Source organism: Carassius auratus, chromosome 50 (genome assembly GCF_003368295.1).
Source record: "Carassius auratus strain Wakin chromosome 50, ASM336829v1, whole genome shotgun sequence".
NCBI classification, from domain to species: domain Eukaryota; kingdom Metazoa; phylum Chordata; class Actinopteri; order Cypriniformes; family Cyprinidae; genus Carassius; species Carassius auratus.
Genome location: NC_039292.1, coordinates 1,116,886 through 1,143,302, shown reverse-complemented (window position 1 = coordinate 1,143,302; position 26,417 = coordinate 1,116,886). Strand labels below are relative to the sequence as shown.

The following is a 26,417-nucleotide window of genomic DNA, read 5'->3' as shown; positions in this document are numbered from 1 at the left end:
AGAGACTCAGTCAATCAAGTTTGCATGCTTTAATCTGAAAAAATGTCTTAAAAATGATAAAAATGTTGCAAATGTCTGTGCAAGCCTAAAGCTGAGACTGTACCCGGGTCTTCATTCTGCTGACGGCGCTCTCAGCCTCCAGCCGGTGGCTCATGTCTCCTCTGAAGCTGCCCAGAGAAGAGTCCAGCTGTCCACCGCCCGGTTCACGCAGCTGCTTCTTAGCCGTCTTCAACAGAGTTTTCAACCTGACACACACACAGTAAGATACACTGAAATCAGAGACATTCTGTATCAGTGTTATCATTAACTAAAACCATTGCATTTTTCCCCATCAATTTGAAATAAAATAAAATATATTACATGCAAAACCTAAATGGAGAATTAGAAATGCTAATGCTTTTTAGAAATTACTTAAACTAAAACTAAAAAAAAGAAAACGGACAATACTAATAAAAATGATGAAAGCACACAAAATAATTACTTAAATTAAAATTAAATTACCTGAAGACAGACAGACACTGGGAAATACATTACTTTTCAAATGCTGCATCAAGGTTTTGAGCAGGACACATGGATTTGTTATACTACAGCACCACAGCAGCAAAAAATGAATAAATGTGAATTGAACAAATGTAAGATATAAAAAGCTGTACGGACTACATGCACGTCTCTCACGGGTTTGCAAGCTGGAGGATCCGCACTGCTGGCTTCTCTATGTACTCAAACACGTCTACAGGTGTAGCGCTGCAGCGCTCGGGGTTAAAGGTTAAAGGGTCACCTGTACATTTCTTTCTGAAGGTCTGTGTTTCTCTTCATCTCCTGCTCCAGACGCGTGTCCACAGATTTCTTCTGCTCGGATAGTTTTTTGGCCTTTTTCTTCTCGAGCTCCATCTGAAACACAGAGAGAGGATGCATGTGACATTTCAAACCATTTTGGCGTGTGGTACACTGTGTGACATGAAGTACTTCAGCGAATACTGCTTTTAACAATTTTTTAAATGTTTTTGAAACTGCTCCACAAGGCTGAAATATTTGATCAAAAAATGGCAAAAACAGCAATACTGTGAAATATTATTACACAATTAAGTCTTCTATTTGAATAGATTTTAAAATTGAATTTATTTCTGTGATCTGCAGCTGAATTTTCAGCATCATTACTCATTATCATTTGTTGTAATTTAATGTAACATATTTTGTATGGACATTGTGTCTTTCTGTCACCTGATTGGTCAGTTCTCCTTTCTCTTTCTCCAGCTCTGAGAGGCGGAGTCCCAGTCGGGAGCGGCCCTTTAGCTCCTCCTCCCACAGTGCTTGTGAGTCCTGAGCATTATGGGATAGCATACTCTGCTTCTGTACCTGGAGAGAAGAACCCCAATTTACCAAAGTTAATATACTTTCCTGTAATACTATGAATCAGGGCTATTATCATTACCTAAAACTAAGACTAAAAACATTTAAAGAAAAAAAACATTTTCATTGCTTAAAATAAATTAAATATATATATATATTTTTTTTTAAATTAAAATTTTACATTTTATTTTAGTTAGTTGCCACAACATTTCCCATTTTAATTAATTATATATATATATATATATATATATATATATATATATTTTTTTTTAGTTTAATATATAAATTAAACTAAAAATACAATAATTTTAATAACTTTACTAAAACTCTAAAATTTAAATAAATCAGAAAACCTAAAAAATTAAATTAAATGTAAAATATTTATTTACTAAAATTACACTCAATGAATAAACTGAATTATTCCCAATCTATCCCCTCTTCATCTATTGCTTTAGATGCATTTTGAAGCTGAATGTGCCACGTTTGTCAAAGTTCACCTCTCGGTTGAGTTGTTCTTCTAGCGTCATCTTACTGCTCTGCAGGTTTGTGACGATGTCTTCCAAACGATTCCTGACCTGAGAACAATCACAGATGTCAATACACAACAGGGCCTTGATCACCCTCTCAGCAAAGTACTTCATTCAGATCTAGATCTACTTTAGATCTCAGAAACCAGAAATGCAGAAGGCACAAAGATAGTTTACAATCAATGCAAATCAAAAGAAATCCGCAGAGTCCACCACCAAAACAGAGAAAATACCCCGCTAACAACCAAACTAAAGAAAAGCAATAAAGAATACAGACACGTTTTTTGTTTTAAGTGTAAATCACAGTGAGATTTGAAGTCTCGAAGAGCTGTAATTCGCAGGAAAGAAAGAACTTATCAATGTTTGATACCAACCCCTTCTCCAGGTGATGAGCCTGATAGCTGTGAAAAGAGTGACTACGGCATCAGTTCACATGAAAACTGACTCACATGTACACAAATAAACAGAGTTCAACTAAAGTGAAGCTCGGATGCCTTAAGAGGGTAAAACGAGGCTCTGTCAGGATTAATGTCTAAATCTACTAGGGATGTAACGATTAACCGTGAGCCGGTTGAAATTGGATTAAAAATGCGACGATTCAAATCAGTTGAGATGCTAAACAAATCGCGATTCATTTAGGTGTAGGAGTTTATATGAATGTATGTCTGAGAGGAACTTATCATATTTAGAAAAGTTTAGAAGGTGTTTTTCCTTTTCATCTTGCCTCGGTATAAAGCATATTAAAGTTAATAAGTGCAGCGCCGCTTTGTTTACAGCAGTAACCAAGGAAACGGATCTGCATCTCGTTCAGTTCGAATGCCGTTTCGGTTTCATACAGATATTTTTATTAGGGATGTCAAATGATTACAATTTTTAATCAAATTAATCAGAATTTTCAGTGGATTAATCAGGATTAATCACTATTTGCAATTACACCTGAATCCTAACCATTTTTTTCTCAAAAGATAAATAACAGGACACAGATACATAATGTTCATGTATTGATTCATCAATATGTGGTTCTTTTTTTCAGAATTTCAAAAGTTTAACATTTACTTAGATCAAATTTACCTGAGCACTATATCAAACCATGCCATTTAACTACAGATAGTGTAAGAGTTTTAGGTGAACCAGTGGTTAAATATAGCCACATATCTATGAAATTATGCATAGAGAAACTCGAAAGAATGAACTCAGAAACACAAACACGCGCCCTCTGCACTCTGGGCACTCTTGTTTTTGGGAGGTGTTCATTTGCTCTGCCACAATACTTTAGGATCGATATTTTCACGTTCTGAAGGCTTCAAGTGCCACTAAAACCAAGTAAAAATGCATATGCTTTTCCAAACAGCTGTAATTTTCGCTGCATTGCATGAAGGCGTTCTGCGCATGCGCAGTGTGGAAAACAGGACGCTATAACAGGAAGAAGCTCCAGCGTATCAACTACCAAAGTCGTGTCTGTTTATCGAGCTTGGCATGAATGTATTTGAGAGTAACTGGGGTAAAACCTTAAGCTCCTTCTGTGTTTTCGTCGCAGTGTTTTCGTGTTTTTTACTATCTTGAGAATTCAGAGATCGACGAGACTTTCCTGACCTGAATAATTTGTCACACTGCGCATGCGTGAAATGCGTTAAAAAATTTGACGTAATTAACGACAAACAACTAATTAACGTCGTTAACACACTATTTTTGACAGCCCTAATTTTTATGTATAGTTTCATAAAAGTCAAGTCAAATCATTCTGTTTTTCCTTCAAATTTCGAAATTTTACAATGCAATTTAGATTAAAAACTGCTCATGTTGCATGTATGCAGCATCTTTGTATCATGGTTAAAATGCAGTGGTTGCAACTCATTTTAAATGGAAAGAGCACAGACAAAGTCTTAGATATTTCTTTTATTTGTATTATTTACTTGATTTGGATTTTGTTGTAAAATTTCAATTTTGTTATTTAATTTACATTACATTTAAATTTTGTCCTTTAGCAGATGCTTCTATCCAAAGGGATTTACAAATGAGGACAACAGAAGCAATCAAAACCAACAAAAGTGTGTTTAGGGCTGTAGCTATCGAATATTTTAGTGATCTAGTATTCTACCAAAAATTAAATAGATTAATCAAGAAATCTGATAAAATGTGTTTTTGCTTAATTAACGTGCATTAATATGCAAGAGAAAATAAGACTCCTGGGTCTCTTGAAATGAACAACTAAGTTTCATTTTTTAGAAAAAAAATATTTGAATTTTTTAAACGCATATAATGCAATGCATACATTAAAAATAAACATTTAATCATTACCCATTGTTTTTTCTGTCTGTACTTGTACTGTGAACAATGACAATAAAGTTGACAGATTAATTAAGTGCTTTAAGTGCCGTTCAGTTGGGGTTTTAAATCTATCTTTTAATTATTGAAAATTAAGCAAACGTAACTTTTTGGTAAACAAAGGGGATTTACTATTAAAAATAAAACATGGAAGAAATGTTGTGTGATTAAACCTTAAAAAAAAAGGTTTGATTTATTTTTTATTTTATTTTTTTTGTAGTAGGCTATGTACATTCTGCTGAACAATAGTAATATATCTCTTGCAAATAATTGTCTTTAAACTAAACCAGACTTTTATTTTGACGGGTTGACGTACCTTTACAGTTCTGTGTATGTGATGTGACGCTAGTTTTACTCAAATCAAACGGTCAAATGCTCATGAAGTGACTGTCAGAGCAGTTCTGGAGATGTTGTTCATTTTTTGTAATCGAGTTACTCGAGGAATCGTTTCAGCCCTAATTATTATAGTATTATATTTCAATTTCACCAAGAAATGTGCAGCATTTTGTCCAGGCAGTAATAAAAGGACACATTTAATTGATCATATTTCTTAAATCTCATTTTGCTAAAAAAAAATTGTCACATGTGGGAATCGTTTCAACCCAGAAATCTACCCTTATCAGTTGAGTCAGGACACTTCTTCTTCACAGTCTAGTGGTCAAACGAGTGATATTTGGGAGAACTCACCACCGTGCCCTCCTGAACGCCCTTCTGAAGCACCTCGATGCGGTTGGTCTGCTGTTTGGCCGTGGCCTCCAGTCTGGCGTTCTCGATCTCTAACCTGTTGATATATCATAATCACATCAACCATTTTCACCCATTAATGATCACATACTTTAGAAGATGAATTAATTTCTGTGGTTTAGCTTTAAGATGAGGAACACGGTGCATCATTTGAATGCATTTTTAAATTTGCAATTAAATACTTTAATATTATTTAACAAATTAATAATTAAATAATAAATGAATGTAAATCTTTTTAGAAAATATTCATTTTAATTAATATACATTTAATGTTAGTGTGCACTACATATTACTTTATAGATTTGAACATTAATCTTAATATATGATTCAATAAATTATGCAATATATTACTACTTAAATATGTACATATAAATATATTCATAAAATATATTATTAATGATTATAATAGAATATTCATGTCTATAACGTAAATATGAATATAAATGCATTAATTTAATGTTCAAATTATTGTACATTTAATATACAACAACGTAATGGCATGCACTAAATTACATTATAATATTCATATTAAATAACTTATTATACAATGCAATATATATTTTATATGAATATAGCAAGCTACTCATTAAATATTAATATCCATATACAATTAAGCTTATGCAATAAATTACTAAATAAATACATGTAATCTAAAAATACATCTAATATTCTTATTAACATTTATTTATTATTTGTATTCTATTTAATATTCTAATTTTGAAAAATGTGTGAATTTGACATAAAACATGACACTTTTAATAAAGCTAGAAAAAATGCCAAGGTAAACAAAATACCCCTGTAAATCACTTTAAGGAGTCAAATATCATTAATATTGATCATAAGGGGTTTCTGATTTTTTTGACTGTGCTATTAATTTTTTTTAATTAGGAGTGCTCCTTAGAGCCCTGAATAAATACACACACATACATACAAACAGAATATATTTTTCTGTAATAAACTCTGATTTTAATTCCTCACGTCACTTATATCAGTAGCATTGTTGTTATATTGTGACATGTATCATATGAAGCCAGTAGATGAGTGATTGAGGACCCCGTTTACACCAGTTATTGGTACCTCTGCACCGCCTCCTCCAGCTGTTTAATGGTTTGCTCTTTGCTTGTGGAAGCAGCTAGCGCCTCCTCTAGTTTCTGAGCGGTACTGCAGGCTTCTCGCTCTTTGTCGTCCAGAGAGCTCTTCAGCTGGCTGATGCGTCTCTCTGCCTGGACGTACACTTCCTCAGACTCCTGCAGCTGCAATTGAACACAAACAAAGTATAAAAGCAAACAACTCAAAGGATATTATATCGCTGAAATCAATAAATGAACATGCATTGTTCCTGAGAATGAAGCTGCTGCAGTTAAATATCGGACGGTTTTCAGGAAGTATAAGACGACTGATGGTTACCTTTCCCCTCAATCTGTCCATGTCCTTGTGTGTGCGCAGCTTCTCTTCCTCCAGATCATTACGGTAGCGTGTGTTGACCTCCAGAGAAGCCTCACACATAGACAGCTTCTTCAGACAGTCGGCCAGTTCCTGCTGCAGCTGCCTCAGAGAGCTCTGTAAAAACATCAGCTTAATACTCTCATTTGATCAGGTTTACAGGGTCTACACAGGGACGTGTACAACACATTGAGAGGTCAATCACTTCCATCAAACAAGTCTACAGCTAAAAGTGCAAAATGTGTTGCAATGCACCTTTCGGTTGAACCATGTCCCACTTCTATTTTTGTCATACTGCAAATCAGAAATTATTTTTGTATCTCATATTTTAATATATTATATCTATACATTATATGTGTTATTTTAGAATATATTATATATATATATATATATATATATATATATATATATATATATATATATATATTACATAATTTATATAAATGTACACTATATTAATATTACTATTAATATGTATATATTATTATTGCTATTATTATTTTAAAGTTTTCTTTTTTGTATTAATTATTTTAATAACAGTTAACATCACTGTGATGTTTATGGTTTGTATTTTTTTTATTTTGAGTTTCTTTTATTTTTTCTTATTATTATTATTTTAATATATTAAAAGAAAAAATATTTGCAATATATTTATACAGCATATTTTAAAACAAATGTATATTTATATACTTTAATTACAGTATATATATATATATATATATATATATATATATATATACACACACACATCACTATTTTATAAAATATTTAAATGTTTTAAATATTTAAATTATATTTAATATATATATATATATATAATTCATATCTAAAAAAGAATATATTAATTTTAATTATTATAAAAAAAAGTATGATTCTAAGCTAAACTATCCCATAAAGCTTACTAATTTACTGTTGCTGTCTAGTCTCAGTGTAACATCTGATGTGTCCATTAGTGACACAGCATGATGTTGTCCACTTACAACAGACACTGATAGAGCCACTGATAAAAAAGAAGAAAAGAAAGGGAATCTGAGTGTCCTCTACCTCTCGATCAGCTTTCTCCTGCTCTAGTTTGTAATTCTGATCTCTCAGCTCGCTGTTTGTCTTTGCCAGCTCTTTGCTTCTCTCCTCCACCAGGTGGACTCTCTCCTCTCCGTCTGCACGTAACTGGTTCAGCATTTCGGCGAAGTTTTGTTGCACATCTGTAACGGCTCTCTCCTTGGCCGAGCCCTTGTTGAGCGCCTCCTCCAGCTGCTGTCGTAGCAGTGCGCTCTCACTCTGAGCCTGGGCCAGTCTCTCCTGCACTGCTTCCTGTCTGGCTCCCGCACGGCTGGCCTGCTCCCGCTCGCTCAGGACCGTGGCCTCCAGTTCTTTGAGTTTGGCCAGGGCCTGGTCTTTCTCCCGGGCCAGAGTCTCCAACAGTACGCCCTTCTCAGCGATGGTCAGAGCGCTGCGGTGACACTCGTTCTCCAGGCTGTTGGCACGTGCCTCGGCCTTGCTGAGTTTCTGGGACAGGGACTGGATGGTGTCCCGGTGTGTACTGGACTCAAAGATGTGCTTTTCCTGCGCCCGCTGGTGCTCCTCACGGTCTCGCTGGAGAGAGCGCTCTGCATCTGTGCGTGATGCCTGAGAGGTTGCAACAATATGACAAATTAACAGCAGTTCCCAAAACCCCTTTCCCTGTAGTTGAACACGAATGAGTTGAAGCTGACCTGGCATCTCTCTGCCTCCTGCAGTGCTGCCTGCAGTCGTCCCCTGCTCGCCTCGGCCTCGGCCTCCAGCTGCTGCCTCACTTGCCTCTCGTGCTCCAGTTTAGCCGTGATCACTGAGCATTCGGCCTTCAGTGCGCTCAGCTGGCCGTTGTACTGGAACACAGTCTGGGCCAAGGCCTCCTCGCTCAGCTTCATGTCCCTGCGGGCATCCTCCAGTCTCTCACGAAGAGCGTCTCTCTCCTCCGCCAGCCGGGACTCTTCCTGTCGGCTGTGGCACTGTGAGCGGTCCAGCTCGGCCCGAGCAGTGTTCAGATCATCCTGTAGGACTCGGTTTTGTTGCATCAATTCTCGCTCACGATCCGATGCCTCTGTGAGCTGGGACATGGCCTGAGCACAACACCAGTTATGAACTCAGTTTAACATGCAACAAACATTTTTTTTTTTTTTTAATGACACAGTATGTGGCCTGGTTGCAACAGAGTGATTGTCTATGTAACAGTAAGTTAATGCCTAAGTGCAGGACATTAGTATAAAGCCTGTAAATCTGACCAATCACATGCCAGCAAACAGGATTAGAGCAGTTGAGTTTTAGTTCACTGCTTACATGAGGTAAACATAGATCACGAAGTTCACATATTTGATTTATGGACATTGGTCATTTGTTCTCAATTGCAAAGATATGACATCCTGCGTGTTGTTTGCATTCGTTGTCAGTTATGCTCATATTCATGGTTTCTTAGATGGGATGAGCATTTTGTAAAGCAATGATGTAACTATGACGTGACTACATATGTGATTGCAAAGACATTGTATAACTGCATATTGGTAATTTGTTCAATTAAACTCATGCTCTTCATGGTTTCTTAGATGGGATGTAATACAATCTGCAAAGCTATGATGTCACCGAATATGTGATTGTAAAGATATGACTGCATATTAGACTGTAAAGCTATGATGTCACTGCATATGTGGCCATAAAACTATGATGACACAGGCTATGTTTGTAAAGCAATGACATCACTGCATAATTGACTGTAATACCTGCATATGTTGTTGTAAAGTTCTGGCATTAATGCATGTATGACCATAAATCTATGACATCACTGCATATTTGCCTGTTAGAGGGATAGTTTACCCAAAAGTGCAAACTACCCCAAGATTTACTCACCCTCAAGCCATCCTAGGTGTACATGACTTTATTCTTTCAGATTAATGTAATGGGAGTTTAAATGGCTCTTCCAAGCTTTATAATGGCAGTGAATGGCTGTTGAGATTTTGAAACACAAAAAAGTGCGTCAATCCATCATAAAAAGTGCTCCACACGGACACGGATCCGGGGGTTACTATAGGTCTTCTGACGTGAAGCGCTGCATTTGTGTGAGAATAATATCTATATTTAAAATTGTTAAAGCCATAATCTGATAAAGTCGGATGCATGTTCACAAGAGATTAGTGTATCCACTTTTTACGATGGATGGACTCACTTTTTGGGTTTCAAAATATCAACACCCATTCGCTTCCATTATAAAGCTTGGCCGAGCCAAGACAGTTTTTAATAAAACTCTGATTGTATTCGTCTGAAAGAATAAAGTCGTATACACCTTGAAGATGAGGTTAGTAAAATCAGCTAATTTTTATTTTAGGGTGACCTATCCCTTTAAGTGATGATGTCACTGCATATGTAGCTGTAATGCTGTGACTTCTCTGCATTTGTGGAAGTAAAATGATGACATCACTGCAAATACATCATAGCGTATCTGACTGTAGTTTATATTTATGTGTGATTGTAAAGCTCTGATGTCACTCTGCATGTGTGGCTGTAAAGACATTACATCACTGCATTTTTGACTACATATATTTGTTAGTTGCAATGAATTTGCTAGCTGCTAAACACGAACAGAACATTTCTAAATATTCCCCGACAAACATATGCAGTTTTTGAGAAGGTGGCAGCGGTACCTCATTGCTCTTGTTGAGGTTTCGAAGGTTCTCCTCTTCAATGTTCTGCTGCTTACGCAGATGGTTGTTGAGTAGCTCCTCTTGTAGGGCGCGAGCACTGCGCTCATGTGACAGAAGACGCTGAGACTCATCTCTGTCCTCCTCGAGCTAAACACACAAACACACTCTTCAACACACTGAGTTGTGAGCTGGTTTTAGCAGATACATTTTAACAGCCTGCTGTTTTTGACCTGTTTGATGCTGTTCTTCAGAGCTCTGATCTCCAGTTCCAAACTACGGACTTTCAGCTCGGCTTTGTGGCGCTCCTCGGCCTCGGCTCGCTGCTGCTCCTCTTTCCTCTGGAGCTGCTCACGGGTTTTATTATACAGCATGTGAGCGCTCTGATGCTTCTCCTGTTCCTGTCTCAACAGGAACCTTCCATGAGAAGAGAGAGAGAAGAGAGAGTCAGTGTCACACACCCTGGCGAGTTACAGATGCACCGAGATAAGCTCACTTGAGATTGTTCATGTCCGTTTCCAGCTCCAGTTTGAGATGTTCCAGGCCCGTCTTGCTGCCTCTGATCTCATCCAGCAGGATCTTGAGCTCGTTGCGTTCCTGCTCCAGCTGAGAGGTTTTATCCGCCAGACGGCTGTGTCGGTCTCTCTCCCTCTGGATGGTGCGTTCGTACTCATGAAACATGTTCTGTAGTTTCACCACACTCACAGAGTCTGCAGGACACAAGCGAACATCTTCATTCGCTGAACATCTGAACTTAACCGTTTGCTTACAGCTGACTGGAGCTGAGCGACTCACCCAGATAGCTGGAGTCCAGCTGTTTGAAGAGCAGAGATGCATTGTGGTATCCAGATACTGGAGTCTCTAGTTCCTCAGTGGCTGTGTCAGAAGACTGGGTGAGATCTTCAAAATCATCCCCCATCTCCAGCTCTCCAGTACTCTGCATAGGAGACAATACAGTCCATACAACACGTGTGTGACACTGAGTAGGAGTTACACTTTTCTTCATATTCTCAAAAGTCAGTGCACAGTTTGGTAACCACTGTCTTAAACGAACACTTATTTTTTAGAGGTTTTATCAGCACAAAAGCTCACCTGCTCTTTCTTACGCCTTGAAGATGGGGATCTGTCAGTACAAAGAAAAAACATGGTTTTATTCTTTATCAGAAAACACCAGTCTACCGGAGAGCAAGTCTGGTGCTCTATAATGAGGATATAATGCAGTATTCTCTTTAAAAAAATTAATTTTATAACAAGGCCCATATGGAATCTACCCTCTTTTCATTTGCTTTCACTTAATGTGGGTGTAAGTATTACAGGTGTTTGGTGGGCACACAGATTCTGTGCAGGCCAAGTTATACATATAATGTTGCAACACTGCAACAATTATAAATAATATATTGCATTAAAAAGCATGTAGATACTGCATGTATACCTCCTGTCCTCTTCCGATAGCTCACTTAAAGTACTATCATCAAAGACAGACTCGAGGTCTCCGTTATGGCGGGTCGCAGGTCGGGAGGGTTTGCCCTGCAGAGGGGGAGCTACACGGAGATTTCTGCCTTGGCTACCTACAGTTTTCTTTTCCTCCTCTTCATCTTCCTCACCATGTGGCCGTGCCCTGTCAGTACTGGAGATGCACAGATCTCATAATGAAGTTAAAATTAAAGATATTTAAAAAAAAAAGGCAACTGCATGCCCTCCACCAGGGAACCAGCAATGATGACACCAGAAGCAGAGTCAAAGCTTCAGCAAAAACCTGATGACTATATGCATTAGCATGAAACATAAGTGACAAAAGAAAAATAACACAATGCAATATGTCATGACTATAGAGATTGTTTTACACGCATACATATACCTTAGAAATAGAATGAAAAAAATTCATAAAATGTGTATTGATCTATCACCCGTGGCTGTTTGCTGTGCCCTCAGTATTTTGTTCATATAAAAGGAATTCCAGGGAGGAAATAAAATAAAAGTATAGCTGCAAGCAGCGATTACTGGGGTTCAAGAGCTTTAGGTATTTAAACGCATAAGGAACAAGACATGACATATTATTTAGCAAGCCTGTAACCACTTAAATCAATTATTTAAAAAAAACATTGTCTCAAATCCAGGTGATTTACCATAGAACTATGATGTATTTCTGACGTTTATGACTGTTAGAGCACCAGCTGTGGTCCGGTCTCGGAAACTTTGAGACTTTTTTCTGAGGCTTTATTAGGTTTTAATTATTGACCGAGAGAGTCCAGAGAATTGCATTGCTGTGTTTTCTTTTCCAGATTGAGCGAAAAACCTTGGACTAGTTTGCAAACGTAGGTTTTTCACATCTTCTCAATCATTTAAAAAACTATTTGATTGACAGCAGTGATTCTAGAGGCAAAGTTGTTTGGAGTTCTATCAACGGAAAAAATACTATTCCCGAGTTTGGCGAAGAGATCTCATTCTGTTCAGGAGTTACATGCATTTTAAGTGGCCTTGCCCCCTTCGAAGGTTTTGGCGTCCCTTTGCAACGGTGAGTCGAAATTTCAACGTTTTTTTGATAATTATTGATATTCACTCTCCAGAGAATCCTTGTTCTGACCAGGTGAAAAACCTAGGACTAGTTCGCAAAAGTAGGTTATGCAAAAAATACGAAAATACTATAAAATATTGCCAGCTCACGATCAAATCTTTTTTGTCTGGCATGCGCCTGGTATTCCAACGACATAAGACAATTGAGCCTGCAACAGACGGTTTGGGAGTTATGAACAATTTCATACTTTCGATCGCTGTAGCGCCCCCGTCAGGCCGTTTGGGGTGAGCCTTGGTCACGTTGTAGGTGGTGTGAGTACTATCATCCCTCAAAGTTTTAAGTCTCTACGACGTACAGTTTGGTCTGCACGATCAGTTTTATGTGGAAATCGCTCATCCGTGACCATTCTAATACAGTTTCAGCACTACGTGTTTGAACCCCTAATTAAATCAAGTTCTTCAACATGATCACTAATTAATTCCTTCTAGTAATGCAACATATGTACCTTCTTGGACTTCTTGTCAGATGTCTTGGGGAAACACTACCCTCTCTTCCCAAAGACCTGCCGTCATCCATCCCTTTCTGTTGAGGTTTCAGGTTCCCAGAGTTGTTGTCAATTTTCTTCCCTTTTCCTTGGTCAAGTTCACCTCGTTCTCTGGTTCCTCTATTATCCCATAAAGCACTGGGCAGGTGTTCTCCCTTCATACTATCCAACTGTTCCTTATTACCCTAAAACAGAAGATATTATTTGTTGAGAGAGTTAAAATCATCTTTAATGGACACATACAAGCAATAATATAAGAGCATAGGTAAATTCTAGATTTAAAACAACTTCTAGGAAATGTGTATGAATGTATTGATTTAGTCAACTGATCATGCAAAACATTCAGATACGGTCACATACGAGACAGAGCTAAACACCACACAATGTCTTCTTTTCTTATTTAAAAAGAAGCACCAGCAACACAAAACACACTTCAAGCAAACATCAACGGAGAAGTTCTGGGTAAAAATGGTTGCTGGAAACTCCTCCGTTGAGACACATCATGAAAACACACACTATCACTAGTATGATAGATCTTGAAGAAAGAAGAGGAGAGATCTTCAGACAGCTAAAGGAAGCAATCCTTGGCACACATGCACACAACAGATGCACATGTCAGCTGTGAACTGACACCCAAGTGAAGCATTTGACACCAGTGCATACAATTAACCAATAAATATTTAATAAAGTGACAGACTGGATTCAAGACAAGTGCTGGTCAGGTGACACAAGTTAAAACATATACAGGACAAGACAGGACAACTGAAGACCCCATGAAATCAAACTTAGAGCTCTGTAGAACATTAACTTTTTAAATGCACCTAAAAAAAAATGCTAAATATAAAAATAGAAGCTCATTCAAAATACTATAATAGTATATATATGATATTAAAATAACACTGATTTCATGGGGTTTTTAAATGCATGAAGAATGTAAATGGTTTTAAAAACATGAGTTGAAATGGTAGCACAAAAAATGTTGACAACACAAGATAATAGCTCTGTTTCAAAAACTAGCATGCTACTTCCCTGACTACTGCCTTCTAAGGTACCATGATAATCATCTTAGAACATCATCAATTACTGATTTGAGAGGTTTTATACAGGCAGAAAGCTGTTATATGAAGCACACGGGAGACTGTTCACAACTGATTTTGCTAAGCTAATGACATTTAACTTATAAAATACATAGAACACACAAATAATGTGTTTAATTAGATTGATTTAAGACTTTCAATACTGTACCAAATGCAAATATTTGCAAATTTACACTAACAAGTCATCTCAGAAGGCAGCATGTGATGTCAGAAGCATGTTGTCTGTTTAGGGAGCTCACTAGGTTTGGAACAGAGCTAATGAATGGCAAAACCAGAGATGTGTAATAGACGTGTAATTTGGCGCGTCAGTGTCTGGTCAGCATTACAAGATGTCTAACAGATGTTTTTTTGGAGTTTTTCCCTCGCATTTTGAGTTTATGTGAAAGAGGAACAAAGAAGACAGAGGCAAAACTGTACGTCTTCATTAAGTCTGTCTGAGACTCCTCCCGGGGTCCTACCTCAAGTCTGGACTTCCACAGGCCCATGGAGTCAGAAGAGGGCACGTCTAGAACTTTGGGTGAGACTTGTAGCTCATTCTCAACAAGCAATGAAGGTTTGTGAAGTTCTTCGGGTTCTATGTTGCTTGCAGATTCTAGTGGACACTTATCTTTGCTTCCATTGGTTCGGTTCTCTGGCTCCTGGGTCTCTTCCGTTAGGGCTTCTGGGATGATTTGAGGGTCGTGCTGGTCACTGGGAAGCTCTGCATCGCTGACCTCAACACTAACCGTGCGGTGGACACTTTCAGACTGCGAGTCCTCCAGGCCGGACTCTCTCTGCTCTGGGATGGGCAAAAGTATGGCACTTCTCGCCCGTGTGGTGAGCCGCACTATTGACTCTCCCTCTTCCTCACTGGAGTCTTCATCATCTGCTTCCTTTTTCACCTCTTTCTTTTCCTCTTCATCACCTTGTTCATCTTCTTTCCACTCCTGCTCCGAAAGGTCACTCAGCGGTTCCTTGTGCTCCAGTTCGCCGAACCTCTCTTTTAGTTCAGCGGCCACGTTTTTGTACTGAGACTTGGTCTCCTTTTTGTCTTTCTCCACCCATATTTTCTCATAGCGTTCCTCCCAGGGAATCTCATCAGATTTCTCCTCTGGTTCGTCCTCTCTAGGAGAGCTTTTGCGCTCCTGTGGTTCAAGGTTAGACGGTCTATTTATGTCTACAGAAGACGCTTGTAATGCCTCTCTTGCCTTTCTTTGCACAATTAGACAAAAGAATAGGATTAACAATGAAAAACCCAATTAGTCTGGTTGACAAGGACTTCAGACCAAACACATGCACATGACTAGTGCCAACAATTAAACTGTATCACTGTCACAAACACCACATTTATGAAACTAAACTAGAGCACAGATTAAACAACATATAGTGATATTAAAGACCAAATCCATTGAAGAAGTCAATCACTGGAGTTTCAATTTTAACAAAAAGACTATTTTCAACACTTTATTTAGTAAGAAGAGGCCGAGTTTTATGAAAGGCAGATGCTTTTAATTTAAATTAAATTAATAAAATGATAAAAATGAAAATCTGATTGAAGTTTTTAATAAATAAAATATTCTGTAATTTTTCACAGTAACTTTTTTTTACACAATGCATCGAATTAAATGAAATCTAATTGAAATCCTAAATGCAATATTAAAATAAAAATGGAAAACTTTTGATTTCTTTTTAAAGGCTTGCCATTTTGATTTTAATATTGCATTTAAGATTTAGTTTTAAGAAATTTTCGTAATGAAAATCGTTTAGTTTATCTTCTTGTTTTTAATATTGGTACATAGTTCGCAGACATTTTCAATAATTAAATGCTTAATCAGATTTTATTTTTATTTTATTATTAATTTATTTAGAAGTTGGCAGAATTAACAGCGCTAGTTTATTCTATGAATTGCCCACCTGATCTGCATCTTCACTTGCGTAAGAACTGTCTTCACTCTCGACATCTTCAGCTTTGGGTTCCTGCCGATGAACTGAAGAGAGTAATTCAGACACATTACAATATAATCTAAAATACAGTGAGAAGTAAAATCAAACCCTCACACTGAAGAGTTTTACCTGCATCAGGCTCAGCCACATTTGGCAGTGAATATGTAATCTTGGCTGGACTGGAAGTTTCCAAATCCAAGTCCGATTCTGTATATGAACACATTTTGTATCAGCATATACCTTTATTGAAATCACCTCAAAAGCTAAGATTATAAATCTCCAGAGTTGCACCTTCACTCTCCAGCCTCTGATTGGAGTCCAAGCGCAGTCGTGGCAGTGCTTGCGGTTTTGAGCTGGCGTTTGGGTTGAGAGAACGTGGACTAGGTTGAGGTGTAGTGCTTAAGTTTGTGGGTTTGTTTCTCTCTGGACTGGCTTCTTTATGTTCCCTTGTGTCCATGTCCTGCTCCTCGGATGTTATGGGTAGTACGGAAGCTGCTGGGCTTTCAAAGACAGGTTCTTCATCCAGTTTATGAACTGGGAATTTCTTACTGGCTTTGCTGGTGGTACTGGCAGAGTCCCAGTCTGAAGCATCTATGAGAGACGGTGGAAATAAAGGATAAATGAATACTTAAATTAGAATATGTGCACTAACTGTTAGGCAAGCATCAGCAGAACTATAAATTAACTAATGGAAGTACACAGAGCATTAATGCTCGAGTATCTGATATGGAGGGCATAAGTGATTTCATTTTGTGTGAAATAAGACGAAAGCATTAAAACATGAGACACACAAAACATTCACTGAGTGCAAAACTTGATTCAGGAAATGTTTTAGTGAAGGAAGAGCATCAAGATTACCTTCAAGATCATCAGCATCCCCCAAACCAAGCTCTTCCATCAGATCTGTAAGAACAGAGGTGTTTAAATGAGAAGCCAAACATGTAAGAATATAATTTAATTGTTGTGTTAAAAAAAATGAGATGACCTGTTTTCTTATTAGCTTCTTTTGAATCCATCAGCTTACTAAGAACAGACACCGTCTCTCTTTTGACCACTTTAGGCTGTGAAAAAAGATCCATTTAATATTAAATACAAAAGTAATATTATATATATATATGTGTGTGTGCATTTGAAAGATGCCTTTATCCAATTTGGATAAAAATGGCCATACATATTTTTAATCATTTCATGTATTCCCTAAAAATAGTGTGCCTTTCTCTACAATATGAAATGATATTTCAATTATATATATGTTAAAGTGTTGAAATCCATCAATATTCACCAAATTTCCACCATTTTTCCTCTATTACAGCTGACTCTACCTTATTGACAATCTACTCAATGCATTTTACTAAAAAAAGCATTGCAAACCAAATCAAGTTTGATAACTTAATTTCAAAATGATACTTACTGGTATTTCAGCTTCCTTCTCTTCTTCATCATCCTCATCCTTTCTTAAAACTGTAAGGCAAGGAGGGACCAGGTTCAAAACTCCCCTCAAAAAACATGAAAATCAATGGACAAAGACAAGCTTTCATGTAGCGAGTGCGTAGGCATGCACATGCAGCGATGGAGGTATCCCATGATGCCTGTGAACTGGGGTTTGAGAGTGGCCAAATACTCAAACACAATAAAGGGAACAGTACTGTAAAACGGACTCATGTTGTAAACATGAGCAACAATGATGGACCTTTCCCACTAAAGCATGTATTAGTTGAGCATCATTGTGTGTAACATCACATGCCTTGAATGCACAGATGACAACAGATGCAAGAGATCGGGATCTGAGGACACGATGTTAATGTGACGGCTATAACGATCATGATTAATCCAGCAGGACAACAGCAAATCATAAATGCCTACCCATCGGCCTGCACGCTCCTGGCTGGCCTAAACTTCCCACTAAATTACTTTTCCTCCCTCCTCTTACGAAGGAGGGGACGTATAAGAAGTCTACAAAGGAATTCAATGAGATTATGAAATGCAAAGGGTACAAATACCCTAAACTTTGTATAATTTAGCATAGCAAATCTCGTAAATACATCTGTTAAGCAGAAGCAATGGAAAATGTCAATCTTTTGCATATTTTAAAGCATGAAATGGTTGCAGAAGGCTCCACAGACAAAGCCACCATGATATTCAATTCTAAAATGTAGAAATGCCTTGAATACCTTCAGTGTTCTCCTCACAAATACTGGACATAGATCGATGTGATTTGGCAGGAGTGTGTAGATCACTGGCTTGTTTCTTCTGTGGGCTCTCAGAACCAGACTGTGAGGGGAAAAAGACAAACTATTTCAAGATGAAATGTGGTTATAGGCGAGCAAAGGATCACAACCTGGTTTTTGCTTTTTTTATATTTGATATGTAATCATCTCAGTTCCACTGACCCATTGCAGTTCCATCACTAACCTGTTTGTGCTTTCTAACCTGTAGGTTGGGGAAACCCTGTTTTAGGGTGACTGTGATGCTGTGCTCATAAACTGCATTACTGTATGGAGATTTTGCCAGCTTTGCTTGGTTTAATATGTCATGTGACTGACCTCTGAATCCCAGGGAGAGTCGTCATTTTCATCTTCCTTTTCGAGTCCCAGTTCTGAAAGGAAATCTGGAAAAACATGCAAAGAACGTTGGACACGTAATACATTATATGTTTGTAAATAGTCACTAAATTGCAAAAACTTGACGTGAAAATCCTAAAGCCATAAAGGATGAAAATGTACCTCTTCGCTTTTCTTTGCTGGTAGCACCATTTTGAGGATCTTTAGCCTTGTCGCACATTTCCTCCAGTTCTTCCCTCTCATCCTCATCTTCTTCCTCTTCCTCTTCCTCAGTGGAATCCTCTTCCTGTTTGAAGAGGATTAGTTGCAAACGGCAAGCATTTACACTCAAACTGTTAGCATTAAAGTAGTGTACTTCATTGAGATTAGATGCATAAAAGAATAAAAGACGAAACAAGTTGGATCTTCAGTTGCATCTTCAGTGTTTGTATCCTATCTACATCTAGAAACTAACTACGAATCACTTCTATCCGTTTTCACCTGTAATGATCCGTGCTTTGAACGTCTTTCTTCCATTACAGATTTATTTACAGAGTTCTGTTCACGCAGCTTCTCAAGTTGTTCCTCTTCATCATCTTCATCAAAATCAGAAGTGAGATCAACTTCGTCTATGACGGTGTAGGGGACTTCTTCTTCTTTTTCAATCACGCCTGTTGATCGTTCATCTGCCAACTCTACGGAAAGGTCATCCTCAACTTGAGAGTCAGGGCTCGAACGTTGAGGAGATTCTGGATTTGTAGATTTGTTCATGTCCTGTGAGTCTTGATCCAGATGGTTAATCAATGAAAGTGACGGACTACAACGTTGGGGACTTGAGGAACTTGGGTTTTGTGGACTTGTTGCAGTTGAATGTTGATGTCTGAGTCCAGCAGATTGGCTTGGATTTGGTGCATCTTTGGGACTAGGACTTGTTGGAACGGGGCTCATTGCATTTAATGGTTTGGGGCTATTTGAGAGAGATCTCATCAACAATGGTTTTTCAAACTGTGCAGGACTTGAAGGGACAGAACATTTTGGGCTATTATTGGAGAGATTTGAAGCCTTTGGCTGATCTGCATCATCAAAACATGCATCATATTCTTCCGACAGAGATTCATTGTCAGAGACATCAGAGATCTGGTCTATTTCAGAAATTTGCTTAACTTGGCTGTCGTGCTCTTGACTTATACTTTGGTCTTCATCACTTTGACCAACAATCATGGACACTGGTATAGCTCCATCAGGTTCTTCAGGTAAAGGACTCTCAATTGACTCTAAAGATGCCCTTTTTGAAGTTTTGCCATCCTGAACCAAAGCCACTTGATGTTGGGTTTTTTCTGCATTTGGCTTCTCCATGTTTGATTCCTTATCTCCTTCAGGCGTCCCACAACTTTTGTCTGACTCCCAAGATACTTCAGGGCTCTCTGGTTCCTTCTGTCCCAGCAATGTGAGAAATAGGTTCATTGGCTTATTTGTTTGCACTTCTTCTTCCTCGTCAACATCATCCCAGTCATCCTCATCATCTGCAGTAGTTACAGCCTTTGATTTAGATGATGCTGAAGGAACATCCAGATTGTTGGTGTCAAGATCAGTTATTTCATTTTGTCTCAGAGGAACATCATCAGTTTCTTCTTGAAGTTGTGGATCAGATTCAAAGGCTGTCCCTTGAGAGGTCTCCACTTCTAAAATGTTCTTTTCAGTTTTCAACAGCTCCTCATCTTCATCGTCATCATCATCCTCCCAATCCTCATCATCAATTTGGTTTTCCGTCTTGCTCTCAACTGGATTTCTGTTTGATGTTCGGTCCACACTTGGTAAAGAAGCTTCACATCGTGCTGAAGGACTTGGACTGTCATTGTCCTCTTCATCAGAGAATCTCGCCTCGACTCTGACAGCTGACACAAGACATCCTTCCTCTAAATCCAGAATCCCTTGAATTGGACCTCCACAAAGCATCTTTTCAGGAATTGTTTCTTTCAGGTCCATTTTTTCGGAAGCCTCTTGTTCTTGATCTGTCCTGACTTTCAGAGGACTGTCTCCTGATACACTTTCCTCCATCATGTCCCGTCCAAGATGGTTGACATTTTCATTCACCATTTCTGATTTTTCTATTGTACCAGAAAGGCTTGTTGTCTCACAAGCCACAGCAGTTTCTTCTTCTTCATCTCCCTCTTCGTCTTCTTCCTCGCTATCTTCATTTTCATCGTTGTCATCATCATCATCATCATCATCCTCATCTTCTCCCTCCTCTTCCTCTTCCTCTTCTTCTACATCATCGTCATCCTCACCTTCATCATCTTCACTTTCTTCAGATTCGTCCTCTGGACTTTCATTCCCTTCCAGATCTAGTTTACTGCCAGAAGGCAGCTCTTTAAACTCACTCTGCCCACCTGACACCGCAGGGTGGATTGGGTTGAATGAAAACAATAAAGAAGAGTAGAGTTAGACAATGTACCACACACACTGAGGGTTACCTTAAGGGTGCTGCTGAAGGGGGTGGAGCTCATCTGGGGTGGGTGGGGTAAAGAGGCAGGTGGGGTTGCTACAGGGGGGTGGAGGGCGGTGCTGCTGGATGGGAGTGGTCTAGACAGTGGACAGTGGATTTCACCCTTATTCCCACTGTCTGGTTCGGACTCTGATCCGCTCCAGGATTTGTCTGCATCCCGATCCACTATGACTAGAGACAGAGACAGCTTATCACAATGCTCAACGGACTCTTTCAGATTTTGATTAAATTGTTGATTTGAAATGTTACTGCAACAAGCTCAGCCAAACGTTTCAGGCTTTCCCCCTACAAGTGGATAATAGCAGTGTTTGTCTGCCTATTACCTATATATATAATTGCACAATCGATCGGACCAACCAAAAAAAGTTTCGAAAATGAAAATAGGGAATCGATTTTAACCAAATATGTACACTATTAATTTTAAAAGAATTAAACAATTAAAAAATATAGATGTAACAAAACTCAAAAACAATCAGAAAAATAAAATAAAGAAATCCGAGAGTGCAGTATGTCTTGTGAAAGCTAGACAGAAAATACCAGCAATTTTACGAGCCTATAAGACCCAGTGACGTCGAAAGCGACCTCTTATGCTGCATTCACAACAAAAAACACGAATAGAGTGTCTGGCATGAATGTAAAGGCGCGTCTACGCGCGTCTAGAGGTCTCGCGGCGCGGTAGATGCGAATTCGCCTCATTCACGCATCTAGTTACAGGAGATTCTGAGTTATGAAAAGGACCATTGCAAGCTGAGCGCGACCAGCTTTTGTGGTGGAAAATTGGCAGTAATACCCTCACCTTACGCAGCTGTACCTGAGTGTCCCTGGGACATCAGTGCGGTCAGAGTGCGTCTTCTCAACAGCTGGACATATAGTGAATAAAAAACGCTCTGCTCTGGACCCCGAAAATGCTGATAAACTTGTTTTCCTGCCCAATAAATTTGTAATGTCCCTAGCCTTTTTGGGCGTTTTATGCCGGCCTAGTGCCGCCTAGCCTAAGTGTCGGTTACATTCAATAATAAAAAAATAAAAAAAAACACACACGTGGCCTGTTCTCAAGTCCATTTAAAGTTCCATTTTTTTAACACTTGTTTGAAATGGATTGAATCATTATTTAAAATAATCTTGGAGATTTTTGAAATGCCTAAATCATAAAGCCTGCAGTGATGTTTTTCTTTTGTTATGGCAGCCGTCCCCTCTGCATATATATTTTTTAGAGAATGTTGCACCCCTGTTGCCGTTTGTTATTCTGACAGAAACTTCATGCCAATAAATAAGAAATATTGCTGACTTGTGCGTTTCCAGCGCTCTGTTCACGTTCGTCCGTTATTTGACGTTTAAAAAGGAAATGTATTTTTTTTTTTATCGATTTTACATATACACACACATATATATATATATATATATATATATAAAACACAGCTACCAGTGAGCCTTGCCAAGATTGTCACCTAATGGGACTGCCTTGCCTTAATGGGACTTTGCTACAGGCTAAGGGTTTCATATTACAGCACAACCACAATTTTTAGACTTCACATAAACATTTCAATCTAAAACTTACCTTCTACTTTTTCCCTTTTCGTGGAGCTTATGAGTTTCTTCAAGTTTACTTTATGTTTCTGTAAAAAAAAAAAAGACATTACCTTACCTAATATTACAATATTTTGTAATCAGTATCACATGTGCTATTCAGGAATGTTGTCATGTAAACACGACAGAGCTTAGAAATACCTTTGGGCTCAAATCTAACTCATCATCATCATCATCTGATGAAGGCCAGGAATCAGCAGCACCACTTTTTGATGCCCTGCAAATGAATACAATGTAGTGTTTGTTTGATAAACTTTTCATTTGTAAATGCTGTTATCAACCATTCCTGTTTTGACATATTAATGACATCTCACCTGCTAATGGATTCTGTGTGAGAATTGTCCTCTGTATCTGAGGAGAGAAATAAAAGAGATTATCTGCGCTTATGACAAGATACAGCCAAACCAGAAGATTATCCATTACTAAAACAAACATTTCCTTGCAGTACAGCTTACTAGAGATCTAAAGACCCATTTACAATTAGAGAGAGGATTCATTTGTGGTGAAACAATGCATTCCTATTTGGGTCAAGTATCTTAAACCAATTATATATTCTATATAGATATAGAGCAAATTGTCTTTTGCTTCAAATTGTTAAAGACTTGATTTTTTTTTCACCCAGTAATTCTTTTTTTTTTTGGTGTGAGTGGATCTTATTTGATCTAGCATGTGAGCATACCACACACAAAGAAGAACAGCTCCTATGACAAGACATACCATGGTTTAGCATTCAGCAACACTAAATGATTTCAAACAACTCCTATTATTATGTGTTTTACATAAAAGTTCACACAAGAATACAAAATTGCTGAAAATGTTCTCACTCTCAAGCCATAAGAAGTTCAGTATTACGTCACTTGCTCCGCAATGGATCCTCTGCAGTGAATGGGTGCCGTCAGAATGGGAGTCCAAACAGATTCTAAGAACCACTCCAGTGCATCAGTTAATGTCTTGAAAAGGAAAACGCTGAATGTTTGTAAGAAACAAATCCATGAAGGCGTATTAACGTTAAATCCCAGCTTCTGGCTAAAATAATCCATAATCCATAATAACACCTCCTCCAGTGGAAAAATCCTTTCCATGTTGACCTCTCACAACAAAATCCATCAACATATCACACAACTGCTATATGCATATATTTCTCCTGATTCAGAAGCGATGACTTTTTCACCGGTGGAAGTAGAAGATGCATTATAAAAGTGTTGATGATGGATTTCTTTCTTACAAACATGCATCATTTCTCTTCATGAGACATTAACTAATGGACTGGAGTGGTGTGGATTATTGTGATGTTTTTATCAGCTGTTTGGACTCTCATTCTGACGGCACCCATTCACTGCAGAGCATCCACTGGTGAACAAGTGATGTAAAACTACATTTCTACAGATCTGTTCTGATGAAGAAACGGACTCACCTATATCTTTGATGGCCTAAAGTTGAGTACATTTTCAGCAAATTTTCATTTTGGGTGAGCTATTCCTTTAATCTCTGAAATAGTACAGAAGAATGTGTCTAATCTACAGCACATTGATTGGCACACATTGGCAATACCTTTCCCTGCTCCTGCAGAGCTGCTTCCTGCTGCTATAACAGATGAGTGATGAGTAACAATGGGGAAACAGAACCAAATCAAAACACTGCAGTCAACCCTGACGTACAGTACATATACAGATTGAATTATGCAACACATTCAGACTCACCATCTTTATCCAGAGCTGGTCCTCCCAAAGCCAAACCAGCCCCAATACCACCAGGGCTGCCGAGAACAGACGTGGGTTTCTTTTTGCTGCCAGTGAAATGGGAAGGAGACTGAAGGGATCTTCTCTTCGTCCCATGCTCAATAATCAGATGTGAACATCTGGAACAGAACGATTATTGATGAGCTCCTACAAGCAAACGCTTTCGGTTTTCAAAACACACAACATCTGCAGTGTATTTCCTTTAACAAAACATTGCCAGTGTGAACATATCGCTTGTTCCTAACAATGAATTTAAACAGGAAATGGCAACACATTCTTTGCGAAACCAACATACAAACAAAGTAAGGACTTTGCATTTAAAACCCGAAGGTTGGTTTGAAACATAAGCAGGCAAAAGAAGAAAGTCCTTACGCGTGATGTCCATTCATGACGGCATAGTCATCAGAAGACCAGCCCTTATCATCTTTCACCGTGATGTCGGCGTCGTACTGCAGGAGTAAACGCACCATGCTGATTTGTCCACTGCATGCAGCTATCATCAACGCCGACCTGGACGATGACAGACAGAATGTGAATCGGTGAAACAAAAAACACCAGAAAACATTTATGTGAACCGAAACAAAACAGAATAGAAAAAAATAGTTTTATTTCAGTTCTTTGCAAAGACATTTTTCATTTCCAAGCACTGAAATCACTAAAACTGAAGTAAAATATTTAAAACGCTGAACGAAAACAACTATTATGACAACATAACAATAATCTAATTAAAAATGACAATGACAAAAATGCAATAACAAAATAACAAACTAAAATGCACAACAAATTACTAAAATTACTTAACTAATTCAAGATATTAATAATTATAAGACAGTAATTATACTAAAGTTTTCTTAGTTTCTGTAGATTCCAAATCAACTGTTGTTCATTTATGCATTTATTCTTCAGTACTATAATATAAGTTTGATTATTACATTTCCTGAAAAGAAAACTGATTGGAGCACAATTTTGTAAAATGTTTTCCTAAATCCACACATACCAAGATGACTACAGACCGTTCACTTATGATTGAGCTAATCCATTAATTCAAGTGCATCTTTCTTACCGTTGCTCCTGGTTCTTGACATTGACTTCTGCTCCCTCTTTCAATAAAAGCTCGGTCATGTCTGCATGGTTTTCCATCACAGCCAGCATCAGTGGAGTGTTGCCATCCTGTCAATCAAACAAGACTGGACTGCATTAACCATCTCACCTTTCAACGCACAAGACGATCACTCTTGGTTTTTAAGTGCATCCTTATTGAAAAGATTTTAGTGTATATTATGCAATATTTCTGCAGCCACTGCATCAGCATCTTTATGGATCAGATGTGGTTAATAATGTAGTAATCTGTCAGAGCACTAAAGTGTCACCTTGTTCTGTGCGTTGATGTTGGCGGAGTGCTCCAGGAGCTGCAGAGCCACAGGGAGGGAGGGGATACGGGCGGACAGGTGCAATGCCGTGTTTCCATTGATGTCCACCAGGTTGGGGTCAGCCTCATGTTCCAGGAGCAAAGAGACGGAGCGGTCTTGTTCACACTGAACCGCCTACATGTCATGCATAACCACAAAGACATACCAGTCAGCATGTATTAACATGATTTCACAAGAACAAACAGAGTTTACCTTCATTAAGGCGGAGCGGTTCTGATTGTCACATAAGTTCAGCTTCGCTTTGCTCTCCACCAAGAACTGAACCACATCTGTGTGTCCGCAGGCACAAGCGATGTGCAGCGCAGTTCTGCGGATCCAATCACAGAGGATAAACGACAGCATTACTGTACATACAAATGATCACAAGCTACAAAGAACAGGCAATATTAATACTTTTATTCAGCACAGATGCGATAAAGTGATCAAAAAGTGGCAGTAAAATAATTTATGAGGTCACAAGAGTTCTATTTCAAATAAAT

The 26,417-nt window shown here is 38.2% G+C and overlaps 1 protein-coding gene across 1 annotated transcript in view; it reads right to left on the bottom strand.

Moving 5' to 3' along the window:
- Positions 1–26,417, bottom strand: part of LOC113066570 (ankyrin repeat domain-containing protein 26-like) — a 36,204-nt gene that overhangs the window by 7,704 nt on the left and 2,083 nt on the right. The window contains 38 exon segments of the mRNA XM_026238466.1: positions 104–245; positions 779–891; positions 1,222–1,356; positions 1,848–1,925; positions 2,252–2,278; positions 4,890–4,983; positions 6,024–6,199; positions 6,354–6,506; positions 7,434–8,015; positions 8,102–8,488; positions 10,061–10,207; positions 10,291–10,474; positions 10,554–10,767; positions 10,853–10,994; positions 11,150–11,180; positions 11,490–11,684; positions 13,078–13,301; positions 14,672–15,400; positions 16,107–16,180; positions 16,266–16,343; positions 16,428–16,727; positions 16,995–17,039; positions 17,122–17,197; positions 17,548–17,597; positions 18,000–18,089; positions 18,308–18,407; positions 18,680–18,744; positions 18,860–18,983; positions 21,151–21,353; positions 22,741–22,798; positions 22,911–22,986; positions 23,084–23,120; positions 24,321–24,353; positions 24,470–24,627; positions 24,881–25,018; positions 25,572–25,678; positions 25,879–26,052; positions 26,131–26,245. Of these exon segments, the coding sequence (XP_026094251.1) occupies positions 104–245; positions 779–891; positions 1,222–1,356; positions 1,848–1,925; positions 2,252–2,278; positions 4,890–4,983; positions 6,024–6,199; positions 6,354–6,506; positions 7,434–8,015; positions 8,102–8,488; positions 10,061–10,207; positions 10,291–10,474; positions 10,554–10,767; positions 10,853–10,994; positions 11,150–11,180; positions 11,490–11,684; positions 13,078–13,301; positions 14,672–15,400; positions 16,107–16,180; positions 16,266–16,343; positions 16,428–16,727; positions 16,995–17,039; positions 17,122–17,197; positions 17,548–17,597; positions 18,000–18,089; positions 18,308–18,407; positions 18,680–18,744; positions 18,860–18,983; positions 21,151–21,353; positions 22,741–22,798; positions 22,911–22,986; positions 23,084–23,120; positions 24,321–24,353; positions 24,470–24,627; positions 24,881–25,018; positions 25,572–25,678; positions 25,879–26,052; positions 26,131–26,245 (5,854 nt within the window).